The sequence below is a fragment of a genome, unplaced genomic scaffold (assembly GCF_019419815.1).
Source record: "Pyrus x bretschneideri cultivar Hongxiangsu unplaced genomic scaffold, Pyrus_bretschneideri_v1 Contig15, whole genome shotgun sequence".
Taxonomy (NCBI): domain Eukaryota; kingdom Viridiplantae; phylum Streptophyta; class Magnoliopsida; order Rosales; family Rosaceae; genus Pyrus; species Pyrus x bretschneideri.
Genome location: NW_025999446.1, coordinates 5019272 through 5034517, shown reverse-complemented (window position 1 = coordinate 5034517; position 15246 = coordinate 5019272). Strand labels below are relative to the sequence as shown.

Here is a 15246-nt window from a genome sequence, read left to right as displayed (position 1 = left end):
CTAAGTAATAATTATGCAGAACATAAAGAAACCCTACATTGATGGTGTCTGTCAGAATTGCCGAAGATTCCTCGTAAGCCACCAATGCCGAAGTTTACCTAGAATCTGGAAGGGCGCAAAACAGAAAATGTGAGTGGGTAAAAATAAAGTTTTTCAAAACCATTTATCTTCCCAAAAGTAATGATCCCTCACCGTAAAACCCGTATAAGTTTCCCAGAAAATAATGTTGTATACATATATAAAAATATGCTTGAGAATAACAAACCATGTGTATGCCATGTCAATCATCTCAACCATGAATAAGTGAGCTAGGTGAATTGTACTAATATAAAGTGACATATCAGCTGGAGTCACCTAACGTGACCTGTACGGCTAAAACTATAACTCAACGATCAAATCAAATCCTGCACATGAGTCGGAACCACCACTATGGTTTGTACGACAGGCTAGGTATAAATAAATACGCTCAAGTGCTACGATCACGTGAAGGCTGTGCAAAGTATAGCAAGTCACCTACAAATCGGAACCACCTAATGTGGTCTATACGATAAGCTGGCACCTGCCTTGGATCCAAGGTGAGCTTGTGGTGCAGGAGATGAACGATCACGTGAATGCTAGGCCTTGACCTTAGGCAGAGCACTAACACCTAGGTGCAGGATATAAATCACTAAATGCAATCCAACATAATAATACACAACATCATCACTACCATTAAAATATACTCACCTGAGGCTTACCTGAGCGTCTGCAGCGTCAAGCAGTAATATACAGAACTATACGAATGCATATTCTAGTATGTAATGCATACGACATGGCATTTAAAACGTAAAAACCATTTAAACAGTTTTTGGGAAACTTAAGGCACATATACATATATATATATATATATATATGTATATAACCAAAAGCCCACTCACTAATATGTAGCCGGGTCGTAAACCCCAAGTCTTGCGTGGCTGCACTCGTCATCTGGAAACGTTTCACCTATATGTGAAACAACTATTTTAACGTTACTTTTAAGCACATAACCAACACTTTGTAATAACTTCTCATACGTTACTCAATTAGGGTGTTTGAATATACCATCGTGGCCTACTCAACACCACGAGCATCCCCATATTTTTAGAAAAAAATTTCAACATCCCACGTGCCCTCATGTGCCGACCATGCATAGGCACGTGCTTGGCACACTAACGGATTCCTTAAGGGTGTTAGGGAATATTCTGTTAAGTAACAGCATATACCGTTAACTTTACCTGACACCGTTAGTATATTCCATCAACTTTGATGGAATATTCCCCTTTCTTCTTAGGTGGTTTGCCTGATTCCGGCACCGGACGCCTCTACACTCGCCGGTTTCTGGAAAAACTTTAAACCTTAATATCTTCATCATTCAACACCAAATTTCATGAAATTTGTACCAAAATGAAGCTCTCGACTAGGAGAACATATCCATACCTGTTTGAGGCCCTAAATTCAACGGAAAATGACCGGAAAAATCCTTGAAAATATCGACTACTCCTCACACCCACTACCGAGCTTATTCTGACGTCCAAACTTAACCAAAAGTAGTCTAAAACATTAGAGGAGTTGTAATAATACCTTTCTAAGTCTCAAAACTGGCTAAGACCTTTGCGATCACGTCAGAGAAATTACACTCCTTGCTGGAGCTCGAGTATCTCAAGTTTCCATGGTCTTTTCCTCAAACCAAGGGTATGGCTCGACTCGTGAGGTCGAGGGAAACACAATAATACTAACCTTACACTCGATCTGTGAGTGTGTGACAAGATTCAAAGGTTAGGGGGTTTGGTTGTACGGACTCAAAGAGGATTCGAGAAAGGAAGAGAGAAATGGAAAGAAGGTTACATGTGTGTGTAAGTGTGTGTGTCCTACGGGATTGGGCATTTTAAATTGTCCTAAATCCTAATTGGGCTGCATGACAAAACTCATGCAATTTGGGTTCAACCCAATTTCCTCTTTTCCTTCGTAATTCTTCCACTGCAAACCTGACTCAGCCCTGAAGTGTGTCGACATTCTTGTGACGTTGAGAATAATTTAATTATATCAACGAGAAAAATAATTTAAAAATTTTCTATGTACCACCATGTTACAAGGCCCATGAGGGCAAAATAGTCATTTCCACGCATTCGAGGATAAAATATATATTAATTCGAGATAGTTCGTCACATATCTGATGGAGAATAAAATTTTAAAAGATGTCAAAATGTAACATAGGCTGTTAAATTTAAATTTTATGTTCAAAATTTGACATTTGCTTTGGAGATGCTCTTAGGCAATGAATCTGGATCCTCGTTAGATCCTCTTTGTGAGGATCCCGAAGATCCGTTAATCGTGTTCGTTCATCGTACATTGTGCGATTAGAAATCATATTAAATTTAAACACAAATAGTACCTGACAAAAACTGACTGCACGATATACGATGAACAGACACAATTCATAAATCCTCAGGATCCTGTTGGTTAGGCAATAACCCCAAGTCAGTTTCTTCCTCAAGAGTCATGAGCCTTTACACCAGTCCCTTCATTTTTAGTGAATTTGTTTCAAATTTGTATACAATCTCACTTGAATTTGGCTGATGAATCGCCTAATTATCTAATAAATCACCGATTTTATCGATATTAAGTGGATATGTGGAAAGTATTGGCAAAAAGCATTTCGTCAAACACCTTCTGTGCAAGTTAAGAAGGGCAAATTCTTCGCCCTTCATGGTATTTCCGACGACGAAGGGGCGGCCGCCCCTCCTTGCCCTACTGTGGCTTTGCCACTAAATGTACAGTCAAATTTATTGGCAATGTAACATAGTTTTATTGTGGTTGATCCCACATATGATTTATTGGGAAACTTTTGAGTTTTAGTGATAATAGAGAGTCCACGAGTTAAAGTGGAACGAATTTTGAATTTAATCCAATAGAGTTATGATTTTTGAGTTACAGTCACGAAGTAAGATCAAAATTGAATTTCAAGAGGCGTAGTTAACAATAAGCTTTAATTTAACATCGACTACTGCTAGAATAACAGAAAAAATAAAAGAAAAAAGAAAGGCCAATTGATCCCAATAACTTGAGATTAATCAGAACCTGTATACCTAAACAATGAATCACATAAAAAAAAGGGACCAAAACTGTTACAAAACAACAAACATTTCATTGCATCATCGGTCAACCAGTGAGGTTGTGACTTGGAATCGAAGCTATCCATGCAGCAGATATTTCACGGAGCTACTTTTAGACAGACCTAACCTTGTCACACCAGAATTATCCTTCCATCCCAAAGGCGTGTCAGAGGAGGATTCAATGCCACCATCCATAAAAAATGCTGGTTGTGAGGGTACTGGAAGATCAACAGAGTTGGTAGTAAGCATGAGAATAACTGCAGCCATGGTTGGCCTATCAGCTATATTTTGTTGCACACATAATAATCCTATGTGGACGCATCTCATTATTTCTGGTATTGAACCACTCTTCAACAAGGGATCTATTAAATTTGAAGCTGTGTCCTCCTTCCAACTTTTCCATGCCTGCATAAGTTTGTGAATAGTTAGAGATTACAAAGTCAGATAGGACCTTTCTTTCGCTAGTTTAATCTTAATAAATTCCAGGGATAATGTATAGCCCAGCCTTCTGTGTAACTTACATAGCTTAGAAGGTCCTCCACGTTCCCACCGTGACGGAAAGAACTATTTTTCTGTCCAGTAATTATCTCCAAAACTAACACACCGAAGCTATACACATCCGACTTAACAGAAAAGTGCCCGCGCATTACATACTCAGGTGCCATGTAACCACTGCATATCAACAAAAGCAAGGTTAGCCTGTGTTATTATATTTGAAACTTGTAATGATTGTGCCACAATTATCTTGTTGTGTGTTCTTAATTTACTTGCATTGTTAAATGACATGAACTTTAAGATTACAAGCCATACAAGATCTGCTAGTACTTACTAAGTCCCTACAACTCGACTGGTATCACCTTGTGTTTGATCAAGATCAAACAGTCTTGCCATGCCAAAATCTGCAATTTTGGGCTGCATTTCTGCATCTAACAAAATGTTACTTGCTTTCATATCACGATGAATTATTCTGAGACGAGAATCTTCATGAAGGTAAAGGAGTCCTCGCCCAATTCCTAATATGATCTTGTAGCGACTGTCCCAGTCCAAATGTTTGCGCTTGATTGGATCTGCACATTCAAGTAAGAAGACTATTTTGTAATGGCTGTTATTGACTTTTGTTGCACTGTACTCTTTTTGGGAAGCATGTACATAGAAGAATTTTCAATACATTCCAAAATAAAACCAGAAATCCAAGTTCTCAACCCTACCAAATATGAAATGATCGAGGCTTGCATTAGGGACAAACTCATAGATAAGAACCCTTTCGTTTCCTTCCAAGCAGAAACCAAGAAGCCTTACTAAATTGCGGTGTTGAAGTTTGGCTACTAACATGACCTCATTTTTAAATTCTATATCTCCTTGTGCAGAATCTCTAGAAAGCCTTTTAACCGCTATATCTTCTTGGTTCAAAATCCTACCCTGCATTCAACCACCATCTGAATGTTAACTTATTTCTCACAATAATAATTTTAACTGATGTCTTTATTGATACGATTCATTACCCTGTAAACTGTACCAAATCCACCTCGTCCAAGCTTATTGGCTTCAGAAAAGTTATTTGTAGCCGTTCTTATGGAGGCAAGGTCGAACTGCAAGGCTTCTGTATTAAGAATTTCATCTGCTTTTTTGCATGAGAGAGAAGCAATATTAAACCAAAAACCAAATAAGGCCATTGCATGTATATTTAATTAAAAGGATACATATTTGTTAATGTGTGAGTCTAAGCGCTTACATCAATTGTAGGTGTTCCCTGAGGTCATTCTGTTTCAAGGGAAGTAAAAATTAACTGATCTAAACTTACCTCCAAGTTTTGCCTTTATCTTCTTCACTCTCAGATAAACGCAGATCGATACAATTAGTACCACGGAAACAACTGTGACAACCGTAATGATGACAGTCCGAGAAGTATTACTCTTCTTTCCTGCAAAAATCATAAATATAGCTTCTCTGATCATATCAGATTATGTATGGGTCTGAATTTTCAATTGGCTAATTCTTTTCTATCACTAGGTATAACGAATGATAATTTATTTTACTTTGAGAACCAAATTGCAAATTAACTTGTTTCTAGCTGGTGCTGCAATCCGAATGAAGTAATCAGACATATTGCTCAGAATACGCCGGATAGAAAAATGATGCCAAGATGTCCAATTTGATCTCAAATAATTAAACAACAATTTTTTATTTTTGAAAGAGTAATAGGACTTGATATATATAATACCTCCTGGAATCGCAGTATTGGCAGGTGGTGTTGCTAATGGTGGGGATGGTGGTGGTGTCTCATTTGTATCTCCAACAAAGGGGATAGGTTCATACCTTAAGCTACAGCTTGGGGTCACAATTCGCACACCAATTGATCCATTACAACATGATCCCAGACCTCCCGAAGCATACTCTAAGCAATCAATACAACTTTGGTTGGACAAATCTGGGGTGCACTGAGCAAGACCGTATATTGTTATATTAGAACTTGGAATGTTTGCATTTCCCGATGCAAACTTACGAAGATCACCACCCGTTGCTGCTTTGCCTCCTAATCCGTTAAATAAGCGAGAGACCTCTTGATTGAACGCATCCAAGCCTGTGGATACCTTTCCTGTATTGATAGCGTAGTAAGTCGGATAAATTTCCTTCATGTGATCTATGGAGCGGTTTGAGTAGCGTAACATACAATTGGGTAACCATCCAATTGCCTCCTTCTGATTGGTACACTTAATCGTGAGACCGTTTGCAGCGTCTGAAAGGCAGGTACCGCAAGCTTCCTTTGTAATATCTCCTCGACAGAGAGCGATTGCATAAACTCTGTCCTTGTTTTCGCCAAGGGAGGAATTGTAAAAGCCGTGGCCGTTGCTGGCATCGAATAAGGTGGAGAGGAGGCTATCGAGGTTTGTTTGATAGGTGCTGCCAGTGGTGTAGTTACCTTTGTCGTCAAAACAGTAGGCTGCTGGAATTCCAGGAGTTCCAAGCTGGGCTTCAGTGAAATTAACGTTGATGATAAGTAACAAGATTTGTGTACAAAGGAACAATAATCTGATAAATCTTGAGGAAACCATGGCAAAAGTTGAAAGAATAATGTGGTCATCAACTGCAGGCTAATTAAAAGCCAATGGGAGGAACATTTTCATGAGTCTATGATTATTTTAATTCTTTGAAATTTTGACTGGAATGAGTCTGGGGCGACTTCGTTCTGACTAAGACAACATGAAATATTGGGAATATTTGAGGTTTCGCCGCCGCGGTTGAAACCATCCAATCCAAGTTCTTGCATGTTGAAATTGTAGGTGCAGTTGCCAGTTGGATTAAAACGCAGTCCCTTCTGCGTATTAGTGAAGAACTAGTCAAAATGTTTGCTGCGGGACTTGAATGCATCAGCCTTAACCACATGAATAAGACACATTTAACTTGAAAAAAAAGTCAACATAATCGTGAAGGAACAAAAAAGATATATGAGTGAACAGTGTCGGTAAGGTATGTAGTTCAGCTTTTACATACATTCAACCAAGCGAAACAAAAAAGCAAAAAAAAGTGGGTTGTTCTTGTTTCAGCACTTAATCTTTCAAGCACTAATGTTCAAAGCAATGAAGATGCAGGATGCCTGTTTCCATGAGTTATAGAAGAAATAGATGGAAGATGCAGTCCACACATATTTTGCCTATGCATTTAAGGTGGCAAAATACATGCCCTGCAGGCCAGACACCTGTTTAAGTAGTTAACAAAAAACAAAAGCACTGTTCTATTGTTTTAGCAAATAAGTTTTCAAACACACATGTTCAAAGGCAAAAACATGGAGAACGGCTTTGTAGCAGTTGATAATGGAAACTAAGGTCATTCATTTTTTCCGTGGGCGGACATCTTTAGCACTATAGTACAAAACATAAACCATAGTTTAGGAAACACTGATGGGACGGATGTTATGCAGGCATGCGTGCGAAAAACAAATTGTAATTCACCTATCTTTGGTTTTTTTGGCTTGAGACTTTGTTCTTAGTGCGGCAATTGGCTCCTTGTCCACAAGCTCAATCTTAGGGACAACCAGATAGTGGAATTCTCTAGCAATTCTAGCAAAATTGGTTGTCTCTGTTTGCCCGATGCGAGTTTTTTTTTGCTGTGAATGAAGGTACAATTTATAAGGTTAGAGAGAATCATGATAGGCATGGAAAAGAGTGAAAGAGCGGTGCAAAAATATTGGCTAACAATTTTTGATAAGCGGTAAAACACATATGTATACCCAAAATAAGCAAGCATATTCATTAAGATTTACATATGAAACGATAATTGAGAGGAAAACTTAACCTGTCAGATTTGGCTGATTCATTAAGGAACAACACCCTCTTTGAAGTCTTGGCAGGTGTAACTGATTGGGGCTGTTGGTCCAGGCGTTGGGAAGGTGTCAATAGGACGGGGGTCGCTTCACTCATAATTGCTTTTCCTACGATGGCAGCAGGCATTTGTGGATCGATTGATGCAATCGATGGGTTTGAGGGCAACTGATCCTGGAGCAGTCCATAAATGATGAAGTCTGTCTCCGAAAGTCATTGTTTTGATTTTCGAAAGGGAGCTAAAATCTCTTTGTCTCGTCGACCAATTTTTTCAGAATGGGTAGCACCATGAAGGGATCCTCATATCCGTCCTCTATCACCAAAGTGTGGCAAGAAACATGAAGTATCTTTTCGTCATGCCTTCTTATCATGAGGACGTTGTGTTCATTCGTGCTATCTTCCACAATAAGATTTATTTTAAACCTATGCAAGGGTTGGATATTTTTATGTTAGACAACCATTACTGTTAATATCAACCCGAAACTACATACTGTTTAATAAACCATGTTTATTGCACTCAAACGATCCTGACGTTTTCTTGACAGCTTTATGACAAGACGGGCACAACTTGTACCACCAACCCCTAGTCAAATTGAATCCAACGACAGTAGCTCGGCATGCAAAACTTGGATTCTGTTATGGAATCACAGACTTTTTAAATAATGAAAGACATTTAACCATCACCTTGTCAACATGGAATATAAATGAATAAAGAAACAAAGCAAGAAGTAGCCAAGGAAGATGCACCAATAAAATTCTATTATTAAAACGATGCGATTTTTGTTAACAGGTTGGTGATAAGAGACTAACCTTGTGTAAAACAGGATCAAGCAGAAGCAACTCATCAATCGTTTTGGACTCATAATTAGGATCGACCGTATGGTCTGCATACATCTCGGCTGAGATGGGCAGGATTCGAACAGGTGATCTTAGATGCTCAAACCTGTTTCGTGCATGTTTAGGTTGAGAAAAATTAAACGAAGAAATATAAATGCCAAAGTTATTAAAGGAGGGTTGTCGATTTACTTTTGTTTGTATTGGGAGAGCTGTGGAATGTCCGGATTGAAAACACAAACAGTTGATCCCATGCTTCCAAGAACAGGGTTTCCTATAGATAAAACATAACAAGCAACAAACTGAAGCTTTAAGCAGCTAAATAAAGCAAGTTGGGGTATAACCTTGGTATTGTTTAACTTTGAGGCTTGTTAAAGCAATGAATATAGGTGGTAGAAGTGATTGCATTCCGCTGTCCTCAAAACTGGTTGCAGCTTCTCCCCATAAGGTGATCCTAACTGTTTCGCCCCTGTAAGTTTAAAAAAAAAAAAAAAAAAGTGATGTTTTTTTATACGTCATAAATACGACACGTGTAAATCGTAATTCAAACTTCACGAAAACAAGAATGACATGATATTTTGCAAGTTAAGATTTCTCTTATTCGCAATTCTTGAGTTTTTGACAGTGACGTCTTCAGTTGGTTGCATAGCCGTTAAACAACCAAATACATCTGCAAATGATATTCAGTGGTGGAAATGATTGTGCACCGAAGCTAACAAAAAAAATTATAATGATGATTTCAGATTTAAGTGCAGCACTTAAAACTAAATTTATTACTTGTCAGATGAGCATCGTTGTTGATTCTCTTATAAAGCTGATCAAGGTCAATATTGAACCATTGCTTTGGGATCTCCTGGTTTGTTTTGTCAATGGGAACGATTGCGGTTTTCTTGTTCAATTCAACCACGGCAGGATGAGGGACAACTGAAGCAATTGAAGCAACCTTGTAAAAGAACTTTTAATTATATTTTTATGGGTAAAAAAAAAAACAGACAAAACATATTAAGAAAAAGAAGAATTGATGGTTTCTACTCATTTTCGTTTGCACATTTTAAAAATCTTGTTCAAACAGAATAAAATATAATATCTTTAGTGAAATGCAAAGAGAACAAAAGTGTCCATGACACACATTGAAATTTGTTTTTGTAAGAACAAAATCGTAATCCATGCCATTATATGGAGAAGATGGAATTTTGATTTCTTGTGCATATGCATGAATCCATTGGCCCGGTATAAAAATTAATATTGAGGCCCATGATTGAATCCAATAAAACAATAAACCAGACAAACGTTAATCATGTGGAAGTGATGTATAATTGGGCAGCGAAATGCATAGAGCAGTTAGTTCATGAACTTTAGGGCATGTTTGACCACAAAATTTGTTGTACTAAGAACACAGCGTGCACACTTTGATACATAAAAACGTTAGCATCTTACGATAACAAAAAGGTGTAAAACTCACATGTTTATCGACAAACACACAATCAAGACTTTGAGGCTGAGGATCATCTCCGATGGTTTTTGTGACCCACATCTTTTGTTTGCTGGCTGGTATGGCCTCAAACAATGAACTGGCATCACCTCCATCAATCTAGATAGATAAAAAATTGAGAAACGAATTAAATTGAAAACTGAATAAGCTGATTTATCAAAGTAATGGTGGAGTCATGTTTAGAAAAATAAACAAAAGGACAAAATAATAACGCAAACTTAAAGTCATGCTAGCTCAAATGGATAACACAGGAAGCGGCATACCAAAGTCTTAATTCATAAGCAATGGCTTATAACCCTTACATCAAAGGCAGCAACAAGAGCAGATTATGATGTTGCGATGGGAGTCCGAACTAAAGTGCAAAAAATTAGAGAGATTCAGAGTAAGAATTCAAGGTGAAAACAAATGGACAGAGGGAAATAAACTTAATATGTGACAGTCTAATGGACTTAATCTGTGGCAGATTCCACATAAACAAAAATGCATTTGGACTTAATTTAAAAAAAAAAAAAAAAATGCACTGCATAAAGACCACCACTGAGCCACTCAACACTACAATTTTCTTTTCCTTTTCCCCCATTTTTCTCAGCCACCAACCAAAAGGTAAGCCTCAAAATGTCAACTTTCATTTCCCTGCCTACACTTGCCCTAACCATCCCTAAACTGACAGTTTGGAGAAGGAAAAGGATTGAACCCATTACCAAAACATAAACCTAGACCCTAATTATTAAATCAAATTTGTTTAACAACACACATCAAAATAATCCTAGGTTCTTTTGAAAAAAAAAAAAAAAAAAAAAAAACCCCAGGATTTCGTCAGTGCTTAAAACTTATGTAAGCAAGCACCAGAAAAATACAGAGAAATGGAAGAAACCTACAATCATATCCCAATCACAAAATGGCCAAAAAAAAAAAACCGTAACCAAACCAGCCGTAAATAAATCAAAGGCAGCAATCTAACCAAACCAGTAACCATGAAAAGCAATAAACAATGGACTGTCCCAAATAAAACCTCCAAAACATAAGCACAGACGAAAAAACATGCAGGATCACCCGTACAATAACAAACAATAGGAACATGAACAAAAATAGGCAAAACACGTATGGTGCGATTTTTGCAGTGGGACTGTAAAAATCAAAGATCAGCAAAGAAGGAAGAAAAAGAGAAATTAAGAGCAAGGTAGCAACCAAAAATACAAAAGTCAGTTAACAAATAGAAATCAGCACAAAATATCTCCCAACTCTCCTAATTTCATAATCTAACGACATTTCTTGTACTTCCAAGCAAAAGGTGACGACTGAACCAGAACCAAACAGTGAATAAACCATAAAGATAAAAAGATCCTGTCCAGATACAATCAGAAGATGAGCAGTCAGAGAGGGACACAAATAGTTTACAATAATTTGCTGCTTGGGTATGGATTTGGGATCCTCTTCTGAGCCAATGGAGAGGATCTTCCTGATCCATTATCGTGGACCGTTGGATTTTTATCTAACAGCTATAATTATTATAACTTTAAAGGACCCCCCTGTTTGTAGCCGTTGGATAAAAATCCAACGGCTCATGATTATGGGTTAGGAGGATCCTCTCCATTAGGTCAGTTGAGGATCCAAATCCCTTGGGTATGATATATATGTTGTAATCAATTCACTCAATCAACATCTCCAATGATGATATGTTGTCAGAGAATCTTGAAAATGCTCATGCACTTTCTTTGCAGGGAATTGATTATTTGAAGTAGGATAACTGTAATAATGATGACTCCAAGCCAACTTTTAGGTAAAATTCATGCTCAAATGAAATACATCTACAACTTTTGAGATGATAAATGTTCAAGTAAAATTTACATTAAATGAAGCAAGAATAAACTTGTAACAGCTACAACATTTAAATCACAAACCATGAAATACCAAAAGGATCCACCGAAGGCTAGACTTGGGCTCTTGATACTACTTGAAGGAAAAATCTTGTCTAACTAAGACCGTTTGAGCATACATACATAATAACTCTTAAAGTAAGCATGCACTAAAAAAACATTTCTATAAGTCATGAAATTCAAAACGTAGTGTTGGTGAACCAAGTTTCTTTACTAATTAAAGAGAGTAGAGTTTAGAGCTTTCACACCCTTGAAACTCATCTTTGGTTCACAGGGTTATCACCTAAGTAAAGAGCCTTCAAGTTCTCTCCAAGCTCCTTGTATGCTTCCTTGTCTTTGAAGTTCTCTCCTTGTATATTTGCTTATTATCTTCTCCTTTGCTCCTTAAGGATTTGAGGAAAGGACCTCCTAAAGCTTGCAAGATTCTAAGCCTCTACATCTCCAAACCAAGGATGAGAGGTGAAGACGAGATGGATTGCTTAGAAGAAGTTTGATGCTAGTAAACTTCTCTAGGAAGGCCAGCCCCTTTAGAAAGAAAATAGAGAGAGAGAGAGAGAGAGAGAGAGAGAGAGAGAGAGAGGTTCATTTTTTTGCCTTAAAGAAACCCTAATGAGGTTAAAGCCACTGTCACACTCTTTCTTAGCATGGCCGGTTTTGACTTTGGTTTTGGGTTGATTTCCATTTTGTTTTAATTGTCATACAACCAAAACTCAATGGGCCTTATGGACCAAAACTCATATTGATGCCCGAAACCTGAAACTAACATAAAGCCTAATACGAATCTTTTTCATATGATTAATTACATAACTAATTAATCTTGACTATACTCAATTAAACTATTTAATTGCTTATCCATGTCATTGATATTTCTTCACATTCTTCCTTACTCAGTATACGATCCATTAGGTTCCAGTTATTGAGGTAGTGGGCGATTGTAACCTTAACAATCGATTTTGAATTGAGATTAACTTTCAATTATCCCATTTGTTGAAGATTAGTGGTCGCTAATCTTCAGGGGTTCCACAAACTATGAGTGACACCTAGCAATATGTTATGGCTACCCAAGCTAGTATAAGTGGTTGGAGAACCTATTGAGTGACAACTATAATGCAATACAGTCATTCTCTAATTCAATACTCTTGACTACATTGTTTAAGTGATAGTTTGTTGCATGTCTACTATCCAATGTGATACTTCTCTATGTGATTCTATTGAATGTGATTTGGAAAATGCTTCCTTAATCTCATTCATAAGCTTTGGCCAAAAACTCTTGAATCATATCTTAGAGTATTCTCTTTCCACCATGGAAGGTTAGAGATGTAGGAGTTTTGAGACCCTCTTGTCCCACATCGGGCAACAATGTTTTTTCACTAGCCTTCATATAGGCTTATTCCTTCTTCTTCTTAGTAATTAAAACTTGGACCATTTAGAAATGGATTGAAGGTTTGGGCTTTATGGTTGTGTGGATTAGGCTTGATGATTATACTATAATATTAATATAATAAATTAATATTAATTAATCAAGACAAGGGTCTTGGGCCTCGGGGCACTTGGGGCCAAGGAATTAAAATTAATCTGATCAATTAGTTTTAATTTCGATTTAAGTTTTTAATTAAATTAATTAAAAACGTTTTGATTAATAGACACAACTCTTTGGAAAGAGTTGTATAGCTTCAGATACATCCAAAGGGTGTTTGAAGAGGTATGAAAGAGCCTATATAACTGAAGTCCTCAGTTCCATCAAAAATCATCTTTTCTTCCTCCTTGTCTTCCGTACAAAATTTCCAGAGAGTAAACACACAGAGCAATTCGCTAGAATTCTATAATCTAGTGTGCGGGTTGTAGAATTAGGTAGTTGTATCTTGGTCGAGCAGACATTGTAGAACCACAAGCACAAGAGTGGGACGGAAATACTATTCGAAGGACATAGCTTTTGCGCTAGCCTCTACCTTTGATTCATTCAAGTTAGTATTATTATAATTTTTGTATTTATTGTGTAATGGTATTCTGTATTGCAAGTGGTTTTGAATAATAAAGTATAAGTATTTCGATTCTGTATTTCTGTTATTTTTGTTGTTTCTAAATTATTCTCCAACAAGAGATTCCTTGTTGTACATTTTCATGCCTACATGGTTAGGTAGCTTAACCCTAACAATTTCGTGGAAATCCTCAGTGGAATGCCTTTAATATAGTCAAAGATAAGGGATCTAACTACTAGACATCTATGATGTCTCAGGTCAAAGGACTACCTTGTATTATTGTAACTTTTGTGTTCTAACACGAATGTATGTTAGAACTCTCTGTCAATCATTGTTTAACGTACTTAATACTCTTTTGAGCACCTATATGCTTGTCTGGGTGTCTAACATTTAATGACTTGAGACTAGTCATACTTCCACTTGAGTTAACATAACACAAACTAACCTTAGTGGATTGTCAATGCCCCATCGATAATCTTATGGTTAGAAATATTTTAGGAATGAACATAAGAGAAAGGTCTCATTGATCTAACTTGCTTAGATGACTTCTACCATAAATTAAATACATTTCTTGGATTATGTTATTGATTAAACACATCATACAGTATATAGAGATTCACATAAGCTTTCCCCTTTCATTAAACAAATAAGAGTTTAACATGATAAGTATTCCATAAGCTATTACATCAAATGAGTGGCATTAAGGGAATATGTCTAACAACATCATCCCACTCCATCAGTCCGACCCAAGGTAAGGTACTCATTATGTCACAATGATGATCTGGTGGCTAGCAAGTATCTCACAGTCACTTTACTGTTGAAGTCCTAACAGGGATTCACAGTCTATCGTCCTATAGGTTCTTTGACCAGAGTGGGTATTGAGGGTACTCTACATCATACTCAACAGCCCCTACTCAGATGCCAATTCGTTCAATCAAATCCCAGTTGCAAAATTCCAATTTCATGGTTGATTGGTCAGCCTGATTGGTTAGACTGACGTGAATGACCCATGCTGCGTAGAAGATAGACTGCTCTAACCCATGCGGCGCATAGGTTAGACTGTTATGAGCCATGTTGCAGAGGAGTTTGAGTGAATAGTGACATTTTCTTGACTTCAATTACTCTGATGTCTTAGAGAGTTGGCAGAGCACTCAAACCAACTCCTCAACACCTATAAATAGCCGTCTTGACTCCTCTCAAATGGTTAGACAATTGGAACTATCTCAAAATACTTAACATCCATTGTACCTACTTTCACCATTCTCTAACTTGATCGTTGAAGTACCTAACCATGAACCATTATTCCTGGTATTTGGTTTCACGATCTCTTCTGTCTTTATTTTTGCATGCGCGCTCTTCTATCATGAGCAGAATTAGGACTAACAATATTCTAAACCAAGATCGAAGAACATCAAGGTGTTAGAGACGATTGCAAGGTTTTGTTGATGGAAGCTATAGCCCTAGGCTTCTTGCAAGCCACCAGAAGTGTTGATTGAAGCATTGATCTTGATCAATGTTTTCCAGATTTGATCCATGGTGGGGACATCTTCTTCACCAGAAGTATCGTCCTGTTCTAGGTTGATGGAGATGCAAGGACTTTTCTTTGAAATA

General features: G+C 37.3%; 1 protein-coding gene across 1 annotated transcript; it reads right to left on the bottom strand.

Annotated features, from left to right (window-relative positions):
• Window positions 1–3185: 3185 nt before the first annotated feature.
• On the bottom strand, window positions 3186–14708 carry LOC103936660 (cysteine-rich receptor-like protein kinase 29). The gene is made up of 16 exons (XM_048580550.1): window positions 14634–14708; window positions 9750–9878; window positions 9065–9230; window positions 8858–8957; window positions 8632–8756; window positions 8480–8561; window positions 8264–8396; window positions 7428–7627; window positions 6812–6831; window positions 5356–6105; window positions 4936–5055; window positions 4637–4752; window positions 4343–4553; window positions 3964–4201; window positions 3656–3806; window positions 3186–3539 (listed from the first exon to the last, which is right to left on the bottom strand). Exons 1-16 carry the CDS (start codon window positions 14706–14708, stop codon window positions 3213–3215), a joined length of 2943 nt encoding a protein of 980 aa, XP_048436507.1. The 3' UTR covers window positions 3186–3212.
• Between the last annotated feature and the right edge of the window lie 538 nt (window positions 14709–15246).

What these genes read in the sequence shown, in the direction of transcription:
- LOC103936660 (XM_048580550.1), bottom strand. Translation starts at nt 14,708, where the DNA reads ATGGCTCATAACAGTCTAACCTATGCGCCGCATGGGTTAGAGCAGTCT. An exon ending in TTGATCCTGTTTTACACAAG is followed by an intron (nt 7,628 to 8,263) that starts GTTAGTCTCTTA and finishes GGACTGCTCCAG; the next exon opens with GATCAGTTGCCCTCAAACCC. An exon ending in GATTTGGTACAGTTTACAGG is followed by an intron (nt 4,554 to 4,636) that starts GTAATGAATCGT and finishes GGTTGAATGCAG; the next exon opens with GGTAGGATTTTGAACCAAGA.